The sequence below is a fragment of the Dasypus novemcinctus genome, chromosome 27 (genome assembly GCF_030445035.2).
Source record: "Dasypus novemcinctus isolate mDasNov1 chromosome 27, mDasNov1.1.hap2, whole genome shotgun sequence".
In the NCBI taxonomy this organism is placed as follows: domain Eukaryota; kingdom Metazoa; phylum Chordata; class Mammalia; order Cingulata; family Dasypodidae; genus Dasypus; species Dasypus novemcinctus.
This window is the reverse complement of record NC_080699.1, coordinates 21,023,456-21,043,876: the sequence shown is the minus strand read 5'-3', so window position 1 is coordinate 21,043,876 and position 20,421 is coordinate 21,023,456. Positions and strand designations below refer to the sequence as shown.

Here is a 20,421-nt window from a genome sequence, read left to right as displayed (position 1 = left end):
TGTCAGCACCAAGGGGTGCCATATTGCTTATGATTCTGCCTGCACCTCGGTCTTTTATGTTCACCTATCATAGGATTCACACCATGTTTTTACAGGTGATGGGAATTTGTAAGTAATTTTCAGTTCTGATATTTATAGAGTGGGTTAGATGATCTTTGTAACCTCCAAAGACTTTGTAAAGCTAGAAAGTGTTTGTTCATTCAATACATTAGAGAAGGGATTTTTCATTTGAAAAATCCATCTGACCAGGCTGGCCAGAATAAATCTATCTCCTTGTGAGGAGATCTCTGACTTTGCATACAGCTAGTGCATGCGCTGGGAATTCAAAACTGCCTGACATATCAATCTTAAATCTCACCTTGAGGATCTTTTCCATCTGAATCCTTCAGAATTTTTAGCCATAAGACTTAACATGAAATCGAAGAAAATGTAGCACTGATGTGGAGAAAGTGGCCATGGTAGCTGCTGAGGGTAGAGAGTGGGAAGAAGAGATGTGATGTGGGGGCATTTTCAGGACTTGGGGTTGTCCTGGGTGGTACTGCAGGGACAGTTACCGGACGTTGTATGTCCTCCCATGGTCCACTGGGTGGACTGGGGGAGAGTGTAAACTATAATGTGGATCATTGACCATGAGGAGCAGTGGTGCTCAGAGATGTATTCACCAAGTGCAATGAATATCCCATGATGATGGAGGAGGTTGTTGTTATGGCGGGAGTGGGGTGAGGGTTTGGGGGGTATATGCGGACTTCATATTTTTTTAACATAACATTTTTTAATGTTACGTTAAAAAAATAAAGACAAAAAAAAAGCTCAAAAAAATTCTAAAAAAAAAAAGACTTAACATGAGTTTTTCTCTCTCCCTGCTCCTTCATCACACTCTATGGGTAATTTATTACTGTGTTTCTAACATCACCTTCAAATCTCTGCTTTCCATACTGTGGATTTCAAAAACTCAAAACTCTTCCCTTCCTTTCTCCCTCCTTCCCTTCCTTCCCTCTTTGTGGTTTTTCAGGCATATGCTAAAGTTTAGGGAACTATGTTTTAAATATCCAGGGACCCACTGCCCAGTTTTAGGAAAAAACTTTACAAATAAAAGTAAAACTCCCCGTCTACTCATCTCCAAACCAATTCCCTTCATTCCCCCACTACCTGAGGCATCCACTACCCAGAATTTTGTCTTAATCATTCCTATGCGTGATATTAGAATTTTACCACTTAATGCATGTAACCATACATATATATGATGCTGTTCTGTAGGTTTTTAAATTTTATATGCATAGTTTCATATTGCATACCACATTAATCCTACAACTTCCATTATTTTGCTAAGCATTTTGTTTTGAGAAGAGGATGAAATTTTCAACTTATTTGCCAAATAATATCTTCAGACACTAAAAAGAAAACAGCACACACTTTCCTATTGTTTTAGAAAAGATGATACTCCAATGGCCAAAATTAGAAATAATCTCAAAATTAAAAATGGTCCTTTGATGATTAAATTGTATATATTTAACTTCATGGAAGGTGCTGCACTGGGTTTGCTTTTCTTTTACCTTGGACTGGTAAACACATCCTCCCAAGCCTGGAACAGCAATGCTTCTCTGGATCCCTGCTGATCTCTCTGAAACAGCCCTGCAGCTGGAAGAACTGTGATGAACCCTCAGCCAGAAAGCAGCACAGCATCTCGGGGCCCTGACTTTGAGTTAACCTCCCAGGTCCTTTTGTCTTCCTGGAGGTCAAGTTTCCACTGCATTTCCATGAGGAAATTCCCCACACTTTTTTACAGGTACCCTTCTTTTCTACCCCAGAATATCGCATTGTAGAAGCCATATTGTCTCCCCTAATAAAATCTCCAAGTCCCTCTTCACAAGTTACTGTCCTAGGAAAAGTGGCACGCATATAAATTGCCTCAGAAAGAGAGTTCTCCAAACTATATAGGGAAATTAAATAGAAATTTTGCTAGTGAATATAAAAACAAGGATCTTTCAGGAAATGTTACAACTATAATTTCTTCTCTTCCCACTTTCCTTCTTTTTCTTCTCTTCTTTTAAATTTTCACTCTTTCAAGTCAAGATTTTCCAAGTCCCTCTTCTCCACTACTCACATTTCTACTGTATTCTTATTTTATTTCTTCTTTCTATTTTCTTTTTTTTTCTTCTGAAGTGCTTTTCTCTTTTCCACTTACTTCCCCCCATCTTAATCCTGTTCATGAGCAGTATAATACAGTAGTTACAGACACAAGTTCTAGAGTCAGACCTGTGTTCAAATCCTGGCCCTGCCACAGGCCACTAATATGATTTTTGGCAGATTATTTAACCTTTCTCTGTCCCAGTTTTCTCACCTATAGAATGGGCATGCTTTTAGTACCAGACTCAGGAATCACGAAGGCAAGTATGTGAAATAATGTCAATACTAAAAACCTTTTGTATAGTCAACACCCGAAAGCTATTAAATATCACCATCTTTTTTCTCTGAATTTTCCATCCTCTTCTACAACATGTTAGCTAACCCTTCACTTATTTGTGATCACCTGACTTCCTGACTCCCTTGATTTCTATCTCTGGTGTGGCCCAGCTACCTTTCTCTAGCAATGGGGATCTAGAAATGGAGCATAATCCAGACAAGAAACAGCAGCTAGTGATGTATATATAGTCAGAAAGCCACCAACATAGACAACAACGTAGAGACGGGGTCATGATTTGCACGAAGTACCCCATGTTCCTCGTCATTCCATTATGGCTCTGCTCAGCAGGATCATGTATTGGGCCCTGAGGCCCACAGAGCAAAAAGCCTGATTGGCGAATTTTTAAGAAATCCATGTCTTTGCTAAGCCAGATGCTCTCACGCGAACACTATTACCAGATAGGATGTCAGTGCACTCTAAGGACCCTGATGCAGAGGGGAGCACCTAAATATCCTGCTGGAGGGGAGAAAACAGTGGGGAAAAGAAAAACAACAGGGTGAGGATTTTCTAAAGGCCCGGACCTGAGGGCCGGTGCTTCAGGAAAGGTGACCTCTGTCAACAATGAGACCAGCCTTGTCCAGGTCGCCTGGCCAGGGAGGCTGCTGTCGCTGTGTCGCTTGCGCTCATCCACTACAGGGATGGGATGTCTGTCCTCTAGAGGGCCAGGGACCCATTCCTGGGCTCCTCCCAATCCTCTGAGTGCAGCCTCAGTACCAAACGACAAGCTCAACTGTGCCTGGACTCAGATGCATTAAAAAGAGAAATATGGAAACCAGGCACGTAATTTAAATTTTTCTAGTTGCCATATTAAAAAAGAAAGAGAAACCAATGAGATTGTTAATAACACATATTACTTAGCCCAATGTACCCAATATATCATCAGTTCAACCTATAATCTATATAAAAGTTATGCATGAGATATTTTACACTCTTTTTTTTTTTTTTTAAAGCTGAGTCTGGTGTGCAGGTCACAGGAGCAGCACACTCAGTTCGGTCTAGCCACATTTCAGAGGCTTAGCCGCACATGGTCAGTGGCCATCAAATTGAACAGTGCAGCGTCAGACGACGACGCCACCTAGTGCATGAAAGCGGAACGTGTGCCCTGGGCTGCCCCTTTGAAGAGCGGGAACAGCCATGTCTTTTCTTGGTTTTAGAGAAAAACACTTGCTTTCCAGAAAAATCAGCCTTTGGCTACATCGAGAGATGCAGGACGGCACATGCATTTGAGTCAGATGCAGTCTGACTCAAATTGGACTCCACCTTGTGGGGCTTTTCCTAGCTGGGCTTTATTTCCCGGGCTCCATCAGCTTTCTGCCTGCCAGGTCAACTGGGGACCCACCTGTTCATAGGAACCTGTTCATTTACCTTGCGCTGCTCTGCCTTTATTTCCCAGCAGGATCCATCAAGGCGGACACCCATAGAAGCAGTCTCCCTAGAAGGCACGTTAAAGGGTCTTAGGAGAATAGAGTATTAAATTCTCAAATGCTGCTGATAGGTAAGAAAGAACTGAAAATTCATCATTGTGGAGGCTGGAGAGACAATCCCAACAGCTCCCGGCCTGTGGGGCAGGCACAAGTCTCATTCAACTGCAGGTCCAGAGAGACATGTCCAGGACCCCACAGTCCGGGCAGGAGAGGGTTTTGAAGAAGAGAAAAGCAAGAGAATGGAGGCAGTAGGTGTATGAGGGAGTGAGGGAAGGGTGTCGGGGTACAGTCTGCAGGGGCCCTGAGCACCAGCCCAAGTACCTGCCATGCTCAGGAATGGGGCATGTTGGAGGACTTGGGGAAAACGAGGAGCCTCTAAGAAGGAGCCTATGTTGGCCAGGTGGATGGAAATGGGAGAGGCCTGAACTCACCCTTGGCATCCTGTAAGCTCTTGACCTTGGGGGCTTCTTCCTCTGCCAGAAACAGTGCAGAACCGTGTGAACCAGACGCGGGACAGGGGCTCACTCATAGGCGTCACGGCCGGGCTTCCCACCAGTGCGTCATCTCCTTTGGGCCACAAGTTGCTTGGCCACCGATGAGAAGAAAAGGGCTTCCAGCAGAACCCAGGCAGGGGTATGGCCTCAGAGGGGGCCAGGACCGGGCACCAGGCAGCCCGGAAACCCCCTCATAGTCCGCTCGCCTTGAGAGGCTCCCGACAGAAGAACAAGGCTTGAGAGGGACTACTGTCACCCTGGGGAAAGCTGGCCTGAGACCCCCCTCGCCACGGCCACCAGGAGCAGGCTGAGCCCCTGGGCAGCGGCTGGCAGCAGTTGCTTCTGCAGACCTTCGGGCAGCCCGGGGGAGGCAGAGCCTCTCTGACACTACTCGAAACTGTTGCCCTGCTCATCTGGTCCAGTAACCCATTCACACCAGGGGCCTCTGATGACAACAGAATGGTCAGCAGTCCACCCAGGGCGAGATGCTAAAGAGCAAAGGATACACCCAGACAGCTCTCCCTGCCCCCGGGAGCCCACGCACCCAGGTCTGCGGCGCGGCTGCTGCTTCCTCACGCCCCCAACATCGATCAACACTATTTCCTGAAATTCAGGGATTCCTCAGTATTTGGCATCTGCTATTGGCAATTTTTCTCGTTTGCTAACATTATTTATCCTTAAAATGTTATTTCTGTCATTTCTTTCGCTCCTTTAAGCCAATGAATGAGCCCAAAAGAATAGAAATATTTAGCCACATTGAATTTAGTTCATTAAAATTAGGCATCTTGATACACTAGAGGAGTACTACTGTACGGTCACACTTTCTTCCTTTGAAATAATCTGACTAATAGATTAAACTAGGAACATGAGGCATAGTAGACATCGAATGTTGTTGATATTGACTTTGCTGATAAAGATAATACCTTATATTATTGGGTACTTACAATGTGCCAGATTAACTTTACAACTTTAAATCAATCCTCTGAGGGAGGCACTATGACTATTTCAGAGATGACAAAACTAAGATACAGAATGTTAGGTAACTTGCCTAAGGTCACTGCACTAGTAAGAGACAAGTGGATCTTCAAATCCAGCCTGTTCAGGCCCCAGTCTCTTAATATTAATTATTAAGATGATAATGATGCTGGCAAAGAGGTCATTCATTCATTGGGTGATACCTTCAACATTCATTCATTCATCGGTAATTATATATTGAGTGGCTACTATACACCACACAATTATGCCAGGCATTGTAGATGGAGAGACAAATGAAACTAGGATTCTGTCCTTAGAGTTAATCTAGTAAACTTTTCTCCTTTGACAGACTTATCCTTGGGGCAACCCATCTAATTTTTCTTCTTCCAAGTTTGTCCTGTTCCTAAGACCCCAGGCAACTCCTTCAGATCTCAAACTTCTCCAGGGTTCTAAACCCTTCTGGTAACAATCCCCATAACAGGTCCAGATCGAGGTCTGCTGGGTCCACATGTGGCCCTGGCTGAAGGTGAGAGGGCTGTTGAGAGGTGGGGGAGAGAATAGGAAACCTCCTCCACCTGCTCTGGAGCCGGGGGAGGGGAATGGGGAAAAGCAAAGTAGGTGCCAAGCGCTCGCTGCTGCTTTTGCTCACACCTAGTCTTAGAGTTCCCAAGCCCACCTCCCTGAAAAGCATGTGGTCAAGGCTGCATTTGAATTCAGGAATGTTACCAGGTGATGATGTTCTGTCCACTGTGCCAGAGGCTTCGAACCTTTGGGGATCCATCAGAAACCATCTAGCTAGAGCTGATTGTGTGCATCTCTTCCCAGCTCCACATTCAGTGACATGTTGGCAGCTTGCAATCGGCCATGGTGGGAGTAATTATGTCATAGAAATCAGCAGTCCAGATCAGGACTATTTTGTCCTGTGAGCCGGTTGTTAAACGTTTACCAGGACATCACTGGAAGCAGATAAAGTGAAGGACAGGTGTGTATACTGGGTTGCAAATGAGTCTTAACTGGTCACAGTGGTATCAAGAAGTATTGGGTTAAGAGGAGACCTGGCCAGGAGCACCAGCTCTAAACCAGGGATTGGCCAGATTTTTGCGTAAAGGGAGAGATAGCAAATATTTTGGGTATTGTGGGCCACGTATTCTTCTTTGTTTTATTGTCAGAAACCTTTAGAAAGGTAAAAGCTAGGCTTAGATCTTAGATTTTATAAAAAGCAGCCTGGATGTGGCTTGCAGGCTGTAATTTGTCAATTCCTGTCCTAATCTATCATCAGAAATATCACAGGAACTATTTCATGAGAAATAGTCTTAGATAAAGTACCTTATGTGCTTGGAAGGAATGCTTTAATAAACTTTGAATGTGGAGCATTGAAATTCTACCTTTCTACTCCCTAAGGGGCATCATCAGATGCCAGTGGCCTGGTGCCAAGCTGCCCCCTAAGTAGGGGAGTCTGTTTAATCGCAGGGTTTTTAATTGGTTTGGTGGAATACATATCTGTGGTATCAGAGCTGACTGGCTCAGGACAAAAGGGTGACACTGAGCTTTCTCTGCCTTACCACCATGCAGTCCCTCAGCTTGCTTTCTCAATAAATGTTAAGCAAATGTTTGAACAATATTTGTATAAAGTGGCACACAATGATTTCTCTGCCCAGGTCCCATCTTGCAAGAAGGGCATAGGAAACATTATTTTGAGATCCAGATAAATGGAAATACACAAAGCTTGCCCACCCATATTTCAGAGCATTTTTTATCTCATCCCTCATCACTACTCTGCTATTCCTGGGGTAACTGATACTTTGGAAATGGAGCGACCTTTGTTGACAGCAGAATCCCTTCTTTCACGAAGTGCAGTAGTAGAGATGGTACAATGAGCCAATTTCTTTGGACCCAGAGCAGGGGAGGGTAGAGACAAGCTGCCGGGAATGAGGCCCCTCCCGAGGTTGCTTTTCCTTGTCTGGAGGCTGAGGAAGTTTCCACAAGGAAGAGGAGTTACCTTACCTTTGGGAGCTACTTCCCTCCTCTTTGCACAGCTTCCCAGGGTTGGGAAGCAGGTACAGGAGGAAAAGAGTATCGGATTCAGTTAGCCCATGGGATTAGAAGAAACCAAGGAAGGATATGGGCAGGGTAAAGAGACATGTGTAAATCCTGCTTGACTCAGGGAATGGAATTGAGGGAGGGTACTTTAGAGTGTGTTTCTTAAATCGGTCCTATTGCCAAATGTCAGGATGAATGTATCAGAATTACATTGGTAGACTGTAGAAATTACAGATTCCTGAGAATGACCCCAGAAAACTCTGATGTGGTTGGCCAGAAGTGAGGTCTGAGAATCGTGTTTTTTCAAAAGCCACGCAGGTACTTATGGCGCGTGCCAGGTTGGGGGAGCTGCCTCTGGGAACACCCTTATTGGCAGGTGTCCGTTCTCAGAGCGCAGCCTGCCGCAGTCTATCAAGGGACTGGAAGGTGTTTGGGTAGTTCTCAAAGAAAAGCATTTTAACATTTTGGTTACTTAAAATTCATAAATTCGAAATGCAGTTTAGTTATGATTTTCCCACTGTTCCTTTAAATTCTTAAGATCTGCTTTCTTAAAGGTGGCGCATGAATTATAGGACTGTTTGGTCAGTTAATCTTGGCTAATATTTAGTTAACAGGAATGGTTTAGTTTTCATGAACATATTTTTACATCAGTATGGGCTTTTGTTTGTATATGTTAAATTTACATTTTTATTGGTTTCTATTCTGTAATTTTATATCCTCAATGCGTTAAAAATGAATTAAAGGCTTACAAATGGATTATTGGATGTAAATGTAGTGATAAAATACAGTGATTAGTGACATAAATAATTCTTCAAACAAAGTGAAGAACTTCTTTTCAAATATCTGTGAGTGTGATAATTTTGTACAATTAAGCACAAAAGAAGGCACTGAAAGGAAAAACAAATATGAATCTCTGATCATTGGGTTTTATTAGATCAGAAATCTATTTGTCCTTGGGTATTTTTTATGAAACTTTATCAAATAGTATCTGGTAATAGAATGTGGCCCCAGGGGTGGACCTATGGTCTAGGCAGGATAATCAGAATAATCTATCCCCACTGTGAGTGGTTCCAACGTGGACACGTGACCCAAACTAGAATGACCAAGTTCTTATCTAAGATGTTTATTTACAGGCACAAAGAGAGGGCTCTCTTCCTCTGGGATTGCAAGTCAGAAGGGTCATGTAGTCTTGCTGCTGCCACATAAAAAGATTCTGCCTGAAAATGAAGCCAACAGAGAGAAGCAGGGCTGAGAGGTGATGGAGGAGTGACAGAGGTCTGACAATGTCCTGTAAGCATCTGGGTACAACATCCCTCAACTTTTCTGCACTCTCTCTGAACTTTTCAGTTATGAATCAATACATTCCTTCCGAATCCTCCTTGGGCTAGTTTGGGGTAGATGTCTTACCATCTAATACAGAGGACTAAAGCCTTCAATTATTTTACATAATTTTCAGATAAAATAGTAACCACTCTGCTAAAGCAATCTATTTTTTTCCAGAGCAAGAAGCAGATATTGCCTCTCATATAAACTTGATGAATTTCATCAGCAAAGTCAAAGAAGAGACCAGCATTGCCAAGATACCATTGAGTATTATGTTCCCGATAGTGAAAAAAGATACACGTTAAACCACTGGTGAGAAAGTTGTAAAACCGAGCACAAAGCTAATGACAAATATGGCCAGTGCTAAATCGAAGGAACTATTGGCAAAACTCCTTTATCAATAATACTGTTATACAAACATTATGTCAACAGCATACAAAACTATGAAAGAAAAGGTACGTGCTAAAATATATTTTGCTTTATAGTCGGGTGAAATCATGGCTATGCAGAATATGAATAAGTTCTTGGCATATGCCTGGCACTTATAAGAGGCTGAAGCGCTTGATGATTTTTTGCTTCTGATCATCACTGAAAACTCATGCTGTGGGGAAAGAATTTTAATGTAGTTATTTTGTGAACCATGGCGTAGAATGGAAAAGGAGTGTTGGAATTACTTGCACAAGGGCAGCAGTTATGTATATGGTGTAGCTTGTACCTGAATACCAATCCGTGTGCTGCCTTATTAATAGAGAAGAGTTAGTTTTTGATGATATTCTTCCTAATGTTGATTCAGTTTTGAAGGAAATAGAATTCAAGTCATTAATGGCTACTGAGCACCCGAGAATATTTCATTTCAGCATATTGAGCAAAGAAATCACATTCTTGATTTCCACAATGAAGTTTATTTGCTGTAAGAGGGAAAGACCACACATGAGTTTTCTGAAAGATGCTCAAGATAATAATATCAGTAAAGAACATTTCTACAATTTTCAATGGCTTGCTCAAGTCTTGTATTTTAGCAATAGACTGCTACCAGGATTTGATGATTTTTTTAAAACTCATCATAAAAAGCTAAAAAATATAATTGGTTTTGTCTTAAGACACACATCCAAATGCTACAACGGAACTTAAAATATACCCTCTAGAGAAGAATGTAAGCAAATATTGTACTGTCCAATACAGTACCATTAGCTGCATGTTGCTATTGAACCTCAGGAACTGATTTTTAATTTTATTTAGTTTAAATTTAAATAGCCGCACGTGATCAATGGCTGTTATATTGGACAGTGAAGATCAAGAGCAAGAGAAGTAATTATTCTAATTATTCTGGGCTGATTGATTACATCTCAGTCAGGGCATTCAATTTGTTGGGGTGGGATATGGAAAGGCACATTGTAGAGTGGTACAAACTTCAGTTTATTCAGGGAAGAGTAATGGTATACAAAAACTAGAAACTATCATATTAGAACAAGGTTGAAGGAATTTCAGGTAGTCTCAGTGGGACAATGACAATTCATTTCTAAACTTTAAGGATACAAAATATTTATTCTGAAATTTCTATAGGAAGAATTAGAATCAATGGGCAGCCTGGTATAAGGAAGAAATTTCTTTTTTTATTAAATAAGGTTTAGATTACACAAACATTACATCGAAAATATAGGGGATTCCCATATACTTTCCACCCCCTCCCACACTTTTCCTCATTAACAACATCTTTCATTAATGTAGTACATTTTTTACAATTGATGAAAACATATTGAAGCATCGTAACTCACCATGGTCTACAGTTTACATTATGGTTTACACTTTGTGCCATGCCATTTTATAGGTTTTGACAAAATTTATAATGGCCTGTATCTGTCATTGCAATATCATGCAGAACAATCCCAAAAATGTGTCATGTCACACTTATTCTTCCCTCTCTCTCTCCTCAGAACCTCTAGTGATCTCTGTCTTTATATCAATTTATAAGTTCTTCCATTACTAGAATAATAATAAGTCTGCTTTCGTCCATAGTTTCAATCCCCCCTCATGTTTGTTCATTCCTCCACCTTAAGGATTTGGGGATGCTGATGCCCACTCTAAAAGAAGAAATTTCTAATGTGAGTTCCATTATGTAGAGGAGTCCTGTCCTAAGCTATATGACCTGGCCTTTGCATTGATGTTATATCAATATAATGTCACCTCTTTTAACTACAAAACACAGTTGAAATAGGAAAATCTTCCTGGAGTAATGATGTCTTATTCTTGAGACCTGGAGTATACTAATGACAAGTGTAGATATTTTTATTTGAGAGAAAGTTCTAGAGACAAAACTCATGAAGTCATCTGAGGTCCCCTGGAGGGGCTCTTACCGCATGATTTCAGGGTCAGTAAGCATCAGAGTAGTAGGGTCTGTACAATGACATAAAACTAAGTTGCCTTCTTTCAGCAAGCTTGTGGGTTTTAACTGAGCCCTGATTCTTGCCAGAATCTAGGAAACAGCTAGTTCCTAAATTCCCAATTCTTTTCCTATGCAAGAAATCTGCTATTATGATTCCAATAAGTTTTCCCCTGTAAATTACATTTCCTCTAACTTGAACTACTCTTTAAAGTGTAAGTAATAGTGTTTTGCTATTCAGTGAAACCCAGCACTGGAGAGATTCCTTTAAATCTGGCTTCTTCATACCTTGGATTCCATTAGACTATTCACATGGTATACACAAGCGAGGTCACCTACAGAGAACAGCTAGTGCTTTTCCTCTAGCAAATATAATTTAAGAACATGTTAATCTGATTTCCAATTACGTAATCTGGTGGGTGGGCAGCGTTAGTGTGATAGGCAATGGTCATGTCCCAAGCGTCGATGATCCCCACATTGAGATCCACAAAAATATCCCTCATGATACGATTCTGAACATAGCCGTGGAAGTCACTAAACATCTCTGCATTTAGATTCATCTCCCTGGTGTTCTCAGTTTTGAGGATGACTTTAGTCCCTGGGCTCCGCAGGAATAGACGTTCAATGGCTTTTTGAACATTGATGGCCCTACGGATGAAAATGCTGATTGGAAAGGGTCTGAAGTGCTGGCCAAGGGTGATGACAATGGCTGTGTCATTGTCTCCTGCCACCCGGTCAATTTCGCGTGGGATATAGCTCTCACCTTTCACTGAGAACAAACTTTGGGTAATAAATGGATGACCATGCTTTTTCCACTGAATCAAAATATGTCTTTCAACATCCAGAAGCACGTGTGTTTTAAAGAGCCCAGTTCCGTGATGATCAAAATATTTTAGGGCTGATGGAAAACAAATTAATAGAGCTTTTAACAAAGGGAAAGATTATATAATTTTAGAACTCACACATTGTCTGTAGAAGTCTAACCAAAATTGCTTCTGACTGGAGCATTGCTGCCCATGGCACTTACCAGAAGCATTATAATCTGAACAAAATTTTGAATATTTTATCAGAATTTAAGGAGAGGAAAATGAGAATGAGAAAATAACCCATTATTAAAAGTCCAAATCCAAAAGCTTGACCCTTTAAAAAATAATAAAAGGAAAAGTAAACATCAGGAGAAAATCAGAAAAAGAAAGAATTCTAATTATTACCAAATACCTCAAAAGTCAATTATAACTTGAAAATAAAATACATACTTTTCACAACTTTTTGTAAGTAGTAAATCCATTGGCGCAAGGTTGAATCTCCCATGAGGTAAATAAGTTTTCTTTTCAAACAGTCATTTATATTTTTTGTTTCATTTAACTCAATCTGTTTACAAAATGCTGTAATCCACTTTCTTTTCAAAGTATAACCACTGGGGAAAGGAGTCTTCATTCCAATCTTACATTTCTTTTTTATGTCCTCGCTCTCTGGTGATAAAAATCCCAATAGTAAGTATTTTTATTACCACAAATTATTTGGAACCACCTTCCTTTTTTCCTCCCTTTTCCCCTCTCTTCCTTCCATCTCTTCTTCTCTCTTTCTGCCCTCCTCTCTTCAACAAATATTTATGGAGCACCAGCTGAGTTATAGCCACTGACCTTGGGAAATAATAATTAAAATATATAGTCCTTTACCTGGTTTCCAGTATCAGGCCAACAGACTATCTACATTTAAAACACCTCTGCACACAAAAGAGCACAAGAATCCCCCTTAACAAGATCACGGTAGAGGGATGAATTAAGATTTCTCACTGAAGAGTTTTTCCTGGAGTGGGGATGGGTGTTTCTCTTGCACATTTAGTATCTCCCTAGACCACTATCTCCAAGGCCACTCAACTCTAAGACTGCTACACACAGTCAGGAGGAAAACATATAGTGGTGAAACGGCAGGGCTCAGAGAATTTGCTGAACGTTGAATTGACGAGGTTGGTCTTGCTAAACAGATCAATCTTCCCACCTCTACCTCAAACTAGTTATTTCTGAAAGAAGCTTGAACACACTTAAAAACATATCACACGTTGTTTATTTTGTGTGTGCCAGAATTATGCTCCTTGGTTAATCAATGAACCTCTGAAGGGTTTAATTGTTACTGAACATAATATTCTTGGTGTGGACTGTTACCTCCTTGTTCTGAACACTCCTCCACTGATATTAAAGTGGCCTAAGCTGTACTCAGACTCGTACTGAACTTTCACCCAAGTAAGATTCTGAGGCCACTTGTATATTTGTCACTTATAAACCACATCTTCTTTATCATCTACTTGCATCACTGAGGTATCAGATATAAGCTTAAGAACCTAAATTAATCCATATGAAATTAACATCAGGTTTATGTTTCTGAAAAATAATACTCTGGTACTGTCTTCTAAGAAACTGCCTGACTTTACTAGAAGTTGTTACTGTTCAGGCAAGAGGGAAACAAAGAGACTGTTATAAGGACTCAAGTTGTCTCAAAAGTGTAGGAACTTTCTTTGGGGTGAAAGTTGGACATGGGTGATGGGTGCTGTGGCAGAGAAGGGATCAGTCTTTTTCACAGATTGTGAGCTTTAGACATGGATTCATGGTTTATTTATATTTATGTTCTCCACCGGGTTTAGCAAATTTCTTTGCACACAGTAGACCCTCAATACACATTTGCTGAATGCATGAAAAAGAGGCAATGGGTAAATAAATGTATAGCCCATTGATTGCTATAATGGAAGTCTTTTGTGTTACTGAAATTCACTTTAAAGTCAGGAGAGCAGAAACACCACTTTTACGAGTGAGGTGGTTTTGTGTTGACCACTGAAGTTCACGCAGGAAATCTGAAAACCCCACAGAAATTGCTAGTTCATAGACTTTGCGTGATTTTATTTGACTGAAAGAGAAATCAGAAACCACCAATCAATGGGCCCTAACTCGGAAGTTGTGCCACTCATCTGAGACGTTTTCATATAGCACCAGCACCCAATTATTGACTTTTTGGAAATAAGTCTCAAGTTTAATACAAATATCCTGTATATTTTGAGAGAGGACATCTGAAATTAAGAGTTCCCCGGCCTTTTACATCTGACTCAGGTTTAAATTGTTATGAAAACAATTTCCAAGAATAAAATCTCTTCTTTAAAACCCGAGGTAGTTGATATCATTTGTTCCAGAAAAATCATGATGATGAGAAATCAGAATGGTTAATGTTGAATAAATATCTTTCAAAGTAAAAATGATTTTGGAATGGACAGTTAGCATCACAGGAAATAGCATGCTAGACTTACTGTTACATGGGAAGACCTGAATTGGTGTAAAGTTCTTCATCATTTCAACCCCCATGTTAGACCTTCAAGAAATGGGAAAATAAATTAGCTTGATATCTGCACAGAGTATAGTAAGAATGAATCACTGTCTTAGATGACTTGAGCTGCATTCTTAACTCTCAGCCAATGATTTTATCATTGTTGTTATTTGGTTAAGACATTCTAGGGAAGTGAATGGGTCAGGATTCTGGAAAACTGTTCCTCAGCTAATGGCAGAGATGAACCAGAGAGAGTCACTCATCCATGGGCAGTCAGTCAAATCAATAGGTATTCTTTTGGATTTATCCCCTAAATTATTCTCTACCACAATCCCTCCTTTCCGCCTTCACCATCGGCAGTAATTCAGGCCCTTATCAATCTTCTCCTGGGCTAGTGCTTCTCAACCTTGAGAATGCATCAGAATGGACTGGGGGATTATTAGAACACAGCTTACTGGACCTCACCCCCAGAGTTTCTGAGTCAATAGGTCTATAGTGGGCCTTAAATTTTGGATTTCTAACAAGTTCCCACATGATGCTGAAGCTGCTGGTTTGGAGGCATCACTTTAAAACTGTGTCCTAGATTAATATACTCTCCTCTTTCTGCACCTTTGGTTTATCCCACCCAAATACATCTCCTATGCTGTCCACTTCATTTTCCTATATAAGGTCTTTCCATGATTTCCCATCATCAACCTATGGGGTAAGGACAAAGCTCCTCATAACTGGTGTGCAACCCCCTCATGAGGGGGCTCTTTTCTACCTCTCCAGCCTATCTTCATCCCCACTCTCCACCTTCACAAGTCACAGGAATCTGTTTTCCATAGTCTATTAGCTCCCTGAAAGTAGGAACTTGGTCAAATCTTGTTCACTGTAACATTCCAGTGCCGCAACAAACTTCAACTCAAGGTAGCAGTCCTAGCAACTAGCTGGCGACTATATTCGGTCAAATTAAATTCATTCAGTCAAAATGAAATGCATCTAGTTGAAGCTAGGAACTCAAGGGCCAGAGCCGCAGAGACCCCCAGAAAGGACAAAAGAACTATTATCTAGGATTGGCAAAGATTGCCTGAACCCTAGGAAAAGAATTTTTAGGTTAATTGAGGAAATATCCTTCCCAAGGACCAGAGGGTTAGAGAACCAAGAGGCCAGGGCTGCATGGAGTGCTAGTCATGGGAGATAGAGCTAGAGAGCTCATTGACTTTTTTTTTTTTTAAGATTTATTTATTTACTTATCTCTCTCCCTCCCACCCCGGTTGTCTGTTCTCTGTGTCTGTTTGCTGTATCTTCTTTTTCTGCTTCTGTTGTTGTCAGCGGCACGGGAATCTGTGTCTCTTCTTGTTGCGTCATCTTGTTGTGTCAGCTCTCCATGTGTGCAGCACCATTCCTGGGCAGGCTGCACTTTCTTTAGTGCTGGGTGGCTCTCCTTACGGAGCGCACTCCTTGCGCATGGGGCTCCCCTATGCGGGGGACACCCCTGTGTGACACAGCACTCCTTGCGCACATCAGCACTGCACATGGGCCAGCTCCACACGGGTCAAGGAGGCCCGGGGTTTGAACCACGGACCTCCCATGTGGCAGACGGACGCCCTAACCACTGGGCCAAGTCTGCCGCCCCCTCATTGACTTTAGAGTAAGGGGGATTTCGATTTCAATTCTGACTCTGCAGCTTACCAGTTAAGCGACTTTGGGAAAGCTATTTAATATGTCTGGGCTTATGTTTCCTCATCCGTAAAATGGGTATAATAATAATCCCTTCAGAGTGTTTTATTGAGAATTAATGGTAATATAAGTGAGGTATCTAGCAAAATGCCTGACATGTAGTAAGTTCCCAACTGCTCAATGAATGGATGCAATCGTTATTTCCAAGGATCTTAACAAACCTATCTTTGGCAAAAGACTAAAAATTACCTCGGTGGGAAATCTATTTCTCCCTCTGAGAAATAAATGTGGGAAATCCATTCTCCCACATTTCTGCTAAATAAGGTTGAATTTAATAAAAGAGGCCGATACCTTGCTCATTTGGCTACCAAAGCCAAACTTTGGTTAGACATTAAAACAAGGATTAAAAATTTGCATTCATTTTATGAAGGCATCCATTTTAATGTCTCAGGTCTCTGTCTTTGTGTTCCTGTGTATCTGTGCCTGTGTGTGTTTGTGTTATATTTCAGTAGGGATCTATGACATCAGATCATAACAGAAACTGAAAGAACAGCAAACAAATGTTTTACCTGTTTGATGTCTTCTCGTATGTTTAACTCTTATACATAAAACTCTTTAATTAAAAGGAAAATATACATTTTTTTTAACATTTGAAAAAGTGGGTTGGAGGGAGAGAATCCTGGTGGGAAAATATGTTTACTATAAAATGCATAAAAAAAGAAACAGGCTTAGTCCTTGGACTCATGGGAAGGTAAAAGAGCATAGGGGGAGACAGATATGGCTCAACTGATACAGCGTCTGCCTACCGTATGGGAGGTCCAGGTATCAACCCAGGGCCTCCTGACCCATGTGGTGAGCTGGCTCACATGCAGTGCTGATGCACACAAGGAGTGCTGTGTCATGCAGGGGTGTCCCCCACATAGGGGAGTCCCATGCGCAAGGAGTGTGCCCTGCAAGGAGAGCCGCCCCATGCGAGAAAAGCGCAGCCTGCCCAGGAGTGGTGCTGCACACATGAAGAGCTGATGCAGGAAGATGACGCAACAAGAAGAGACACAGATTCCCAGTGCTGCTTACAGGATGTAAGCAGACACAGAAGAACACACAGTGAATGAACACAGAGAGCAGACAACAGTGGGGGGGGGGGGGAGGACGGGGAGAGAAATGAAAAAAAAAAAAAGCATACACTTGCTTTGGCAATAGAATGATCATTAAAGGTTTTTGGATGTGTAATCACCTCTGAGGCCAACTACTCCTTTCCAGGCACTAAATCACTAGTGAGGAGACTCGAACACAATCTCCATGCAGTGGGGGAGAAAAAACAACTTGCCAAGTTGACTACAGCAGGAGATCCAGAAAGGGAAGGTGCTGTAAGCAAGAGAAGCAGCAGATTATGGTTGTGAGAATAGCCTACCTGAAAGCATGACTAGAATTCAAAACTCATGCAGGTCTGCCAGACTAGGAACTTAGGATTCCTGAGATATTGCCAGGATAGTGAGCAAGGATGGTTCCTCCAACCCAGGCTGCAGTGAGAACCATCTCAAGAGGGAGCCAGATGTGGCCAGTAAGGATTGTGCAGTCAGGCACTGGTGGTCATTGCCCAAAAGGCATAGACCTGAGACCTTCAAATCATGAAGGCCACTATACTCTATGTCTCCATGATCCTTTCTCCTGTGCTTATTGGTAAAATATTTATTGGAAAAATCCCAGCTTCTTTTTGGCTGAGCCACAGGATAAAGGGATTTTTCCATACCTTGGTTATAAAAATAAGAAGACAGTGAAAATGAGATAGGATATTATGCTATTCAGCTTACTCTTTTGAAACACACATCAAAAAACCAAGGCCTTTCTATAGCAGAAGATTCCAGGTCCCTTAAAATGATCCATAAAATAAGAGGCCAGTTAAGGTTGGGAAATAGTGTATGCTCTTTCCATGTTTGAAGATTTGCATTCTACATATTAACATTTCCAAGAAGTCCTACTGCAAAGAAACCTACTTAACGTCATTTTCCAGATTGTATTTCACTTATTCTTTCATTCAACAGTTATTGAGAACCTTTCATGAGTCAGGCATTGTGCTAAGCTCACCAGACAAAACGGTGGTCCTCAGTGCCTTCTGTCATATTTCTAAAAATATCTGAAGTCCTATCCATGGCCTTCCCTACCGTTCTGACCTCTTTTCTCCCTCACTCATGATTTTCCAGCCTCACTGGCCCCCCTCATGATTCTCTGAACATTCCAGCATGCTCTTGCCTTAGGACTAATCCTTCTCTTGAGAATGGTTATTTCCTCAAATATTCTCATGGCTCACTCCCTCACTTCCTTCAGTTTGCTGCTCAACTAATCCATTCTTAGAGAAACCTTGCCTGACCTTCCTTTTAAAACAGGATGACTTTATGTTAAAATCTATTTTTTTGGTTTTTATGGTCTTTCTGCCTCATTAGAATGTTGAATTCTAAACATCTAAAGCTGTGTCTGGAATAGAAAAGGTGATAAAAAATATTTATAAATTGAATGAATGGGTAAATGAATGGTAGAACAAAAAAAACAACTAGCTACAATTATTGCCTCAAAGAGCTTACAATTCAGCAGGGGGCATAAAGAAATAAACTGGAAATGTAATAATGTAATAAGTATCTTGATTGGGGAAGGACAAATGCCATGGAAGAACATAGGATGAGCACTTTGGGCCAGACTTGGAGTGCCACTTGGGGGGATTGATGTCTAAACTGAGGCCCATGCAATGGCATAGTTGAGAGAGAGCATAGTCCATTTGTGAAGAAAAAAAAAGTTCATTTGGCACGGCAGCATAAAGAGTATAGAGAGGCTGCTGAGATAAGAATGTCAAGGAGTTTGGATTTCCTCTTTGAGCTCTGGGGCCACATGAAGTATTTTAATCAAGGGAAAGTAACAGTCCTATCTGTATTTTAAAATCCTTGGTCTGGGTACTGTGTGGAGAAAAGATTGGAGGGAACAAGACTGAGGTCAGGGAGAAACAGCTCCTGAAATTGTTGCATTTATCTGATTGACGGGTGATGACACTTTATACAAAGGTAGAGGCAACAGGGATGGAGAGAAATGCCTGCACTCAGGAGATATTTGGGAAGTACAATTCATAGGAGCTGATGAGTCATTTGATATGAGGAATGAAATACTCTGAATAATGACACCATTCACCAATTTGTTTTTGGCATAACATCTATTAATACCCTGCAACATTAGTATTTCATGGAATACATTATAGAAAGAGCTGGTCTATAGAAAATTATTTTGCTGAATCTGGGGGTATTACACACCTTGGAGAACTATAGGTAGAGATAAGCTCTTCACTGGTTAAACCCTTTCAGTAAATAGTTCAGGGTGAATATAACCAGAGTTTTAGAAGTAACTTGCTTGGGGCCTTGTGAACCTCTCCTAGCTGAACTGACTGTGAGTGATGGTTGTGATTTTAACTTAGCCACATTAACTGACTTCAGGGAGCTTCATCAGGAGAAGGTGGGTGATGGCAGTTTGGTCTGAGCCCAAGTCAGCCTCTTTGCATCCATCACTGTTCTAGAAGGCCTGCTTACCTGTGGACCAGGCGCCACTCCTTCTTGCTAAGATAGGAAACGTTTCTGTTCCTCGTGGTCACGTGGGTCAGCGCAGCACAGGGCACGTGTTGCGGCCTCACGCAGTAGAAGGCTTCTTGGTCTCGAGGGTCCAGGTACTGGCACAGCTCGGCGCTCGTGTTTAGGGCCAGGCCACATTCAGACAGGACCTGGGAGGTACTGTTGGCAAACTGGCCTGTGAAGATGACCCTGTCATAGCCTTGGTTCCTCGCCCTCCAGAGGGCTGACGCCCCTTCGCTGGGGTGGATGAGCAGGACAGACAGAGAGACCCGGCCCTCCCAGAACAGAGTGAAGCTGGCCAGGTAGGTGCCGTTGTTGAAGTCTGTCACCTTTCCTGAAGCGCCTGCCTGCAGGGCTGGGGAAGACATCCTGGCCCTGAGGAAATCCCCGCCGTAGTCCTTCCTGCGTCCCAAGTGGTCCCTCACCTCCAGCAGGACGTCGAGCTGCTCCCCCCTGCAGTAGGGGTCTCGGGGGTTGAGGATGGAGGCTCTGCTGTGCGCTGCACTGGTGGTGAGGATGAGGTGGGCGAAAGGTCTGGGCGGGATCAGCTGGTCTAGCTTCTGCGTGATCTCCTTTATTCTCAGGTCAGTCTCTTCTGGTGAAACCCCTGGACTCAATGGCACTTCAGGATATAAAGACTTTTTGAAAATGTTCCATTGAGTCAGGGAGAAATGGTTTCTGGAGCTCAACGAGAACTGAAATATTGAAGGAAAAGGAATAGATTATCTAGAAGTAATAGGAC

General features: G+C 41.9%; 1 protein-coding gene across 1 annotated transcript; it reads right to left on the bottom strand.

The window, feature by feature from the left end:
- Positions 1-11,462: 11,462 nt before the first annotated feature.
- Positions 11,463-20,149, bottom strand: LOC101437033 (NXPE family member 2). The gene is made up of 4 exons (XM_012528094.4): positions 19,641-20,149; positions 14,396-14,457; positions 12,357-12,572; positions 11,463-11,998 (listed from the first exon to the last, which is right to left on the bottom strand). The coding sequence occupies exons 1-4, from the start codon at positions 20,045-20,047 to the stop codon at positions 11,463-11,465; spliced, it is 1,221 nt and encodes a 406-aa protein (XP_012383548.4). The 5' UTR covers positions 20,048-20,149.
- Between the last annotated feature and the right edge of the window lie 272 nt (positions 20,150-20,421).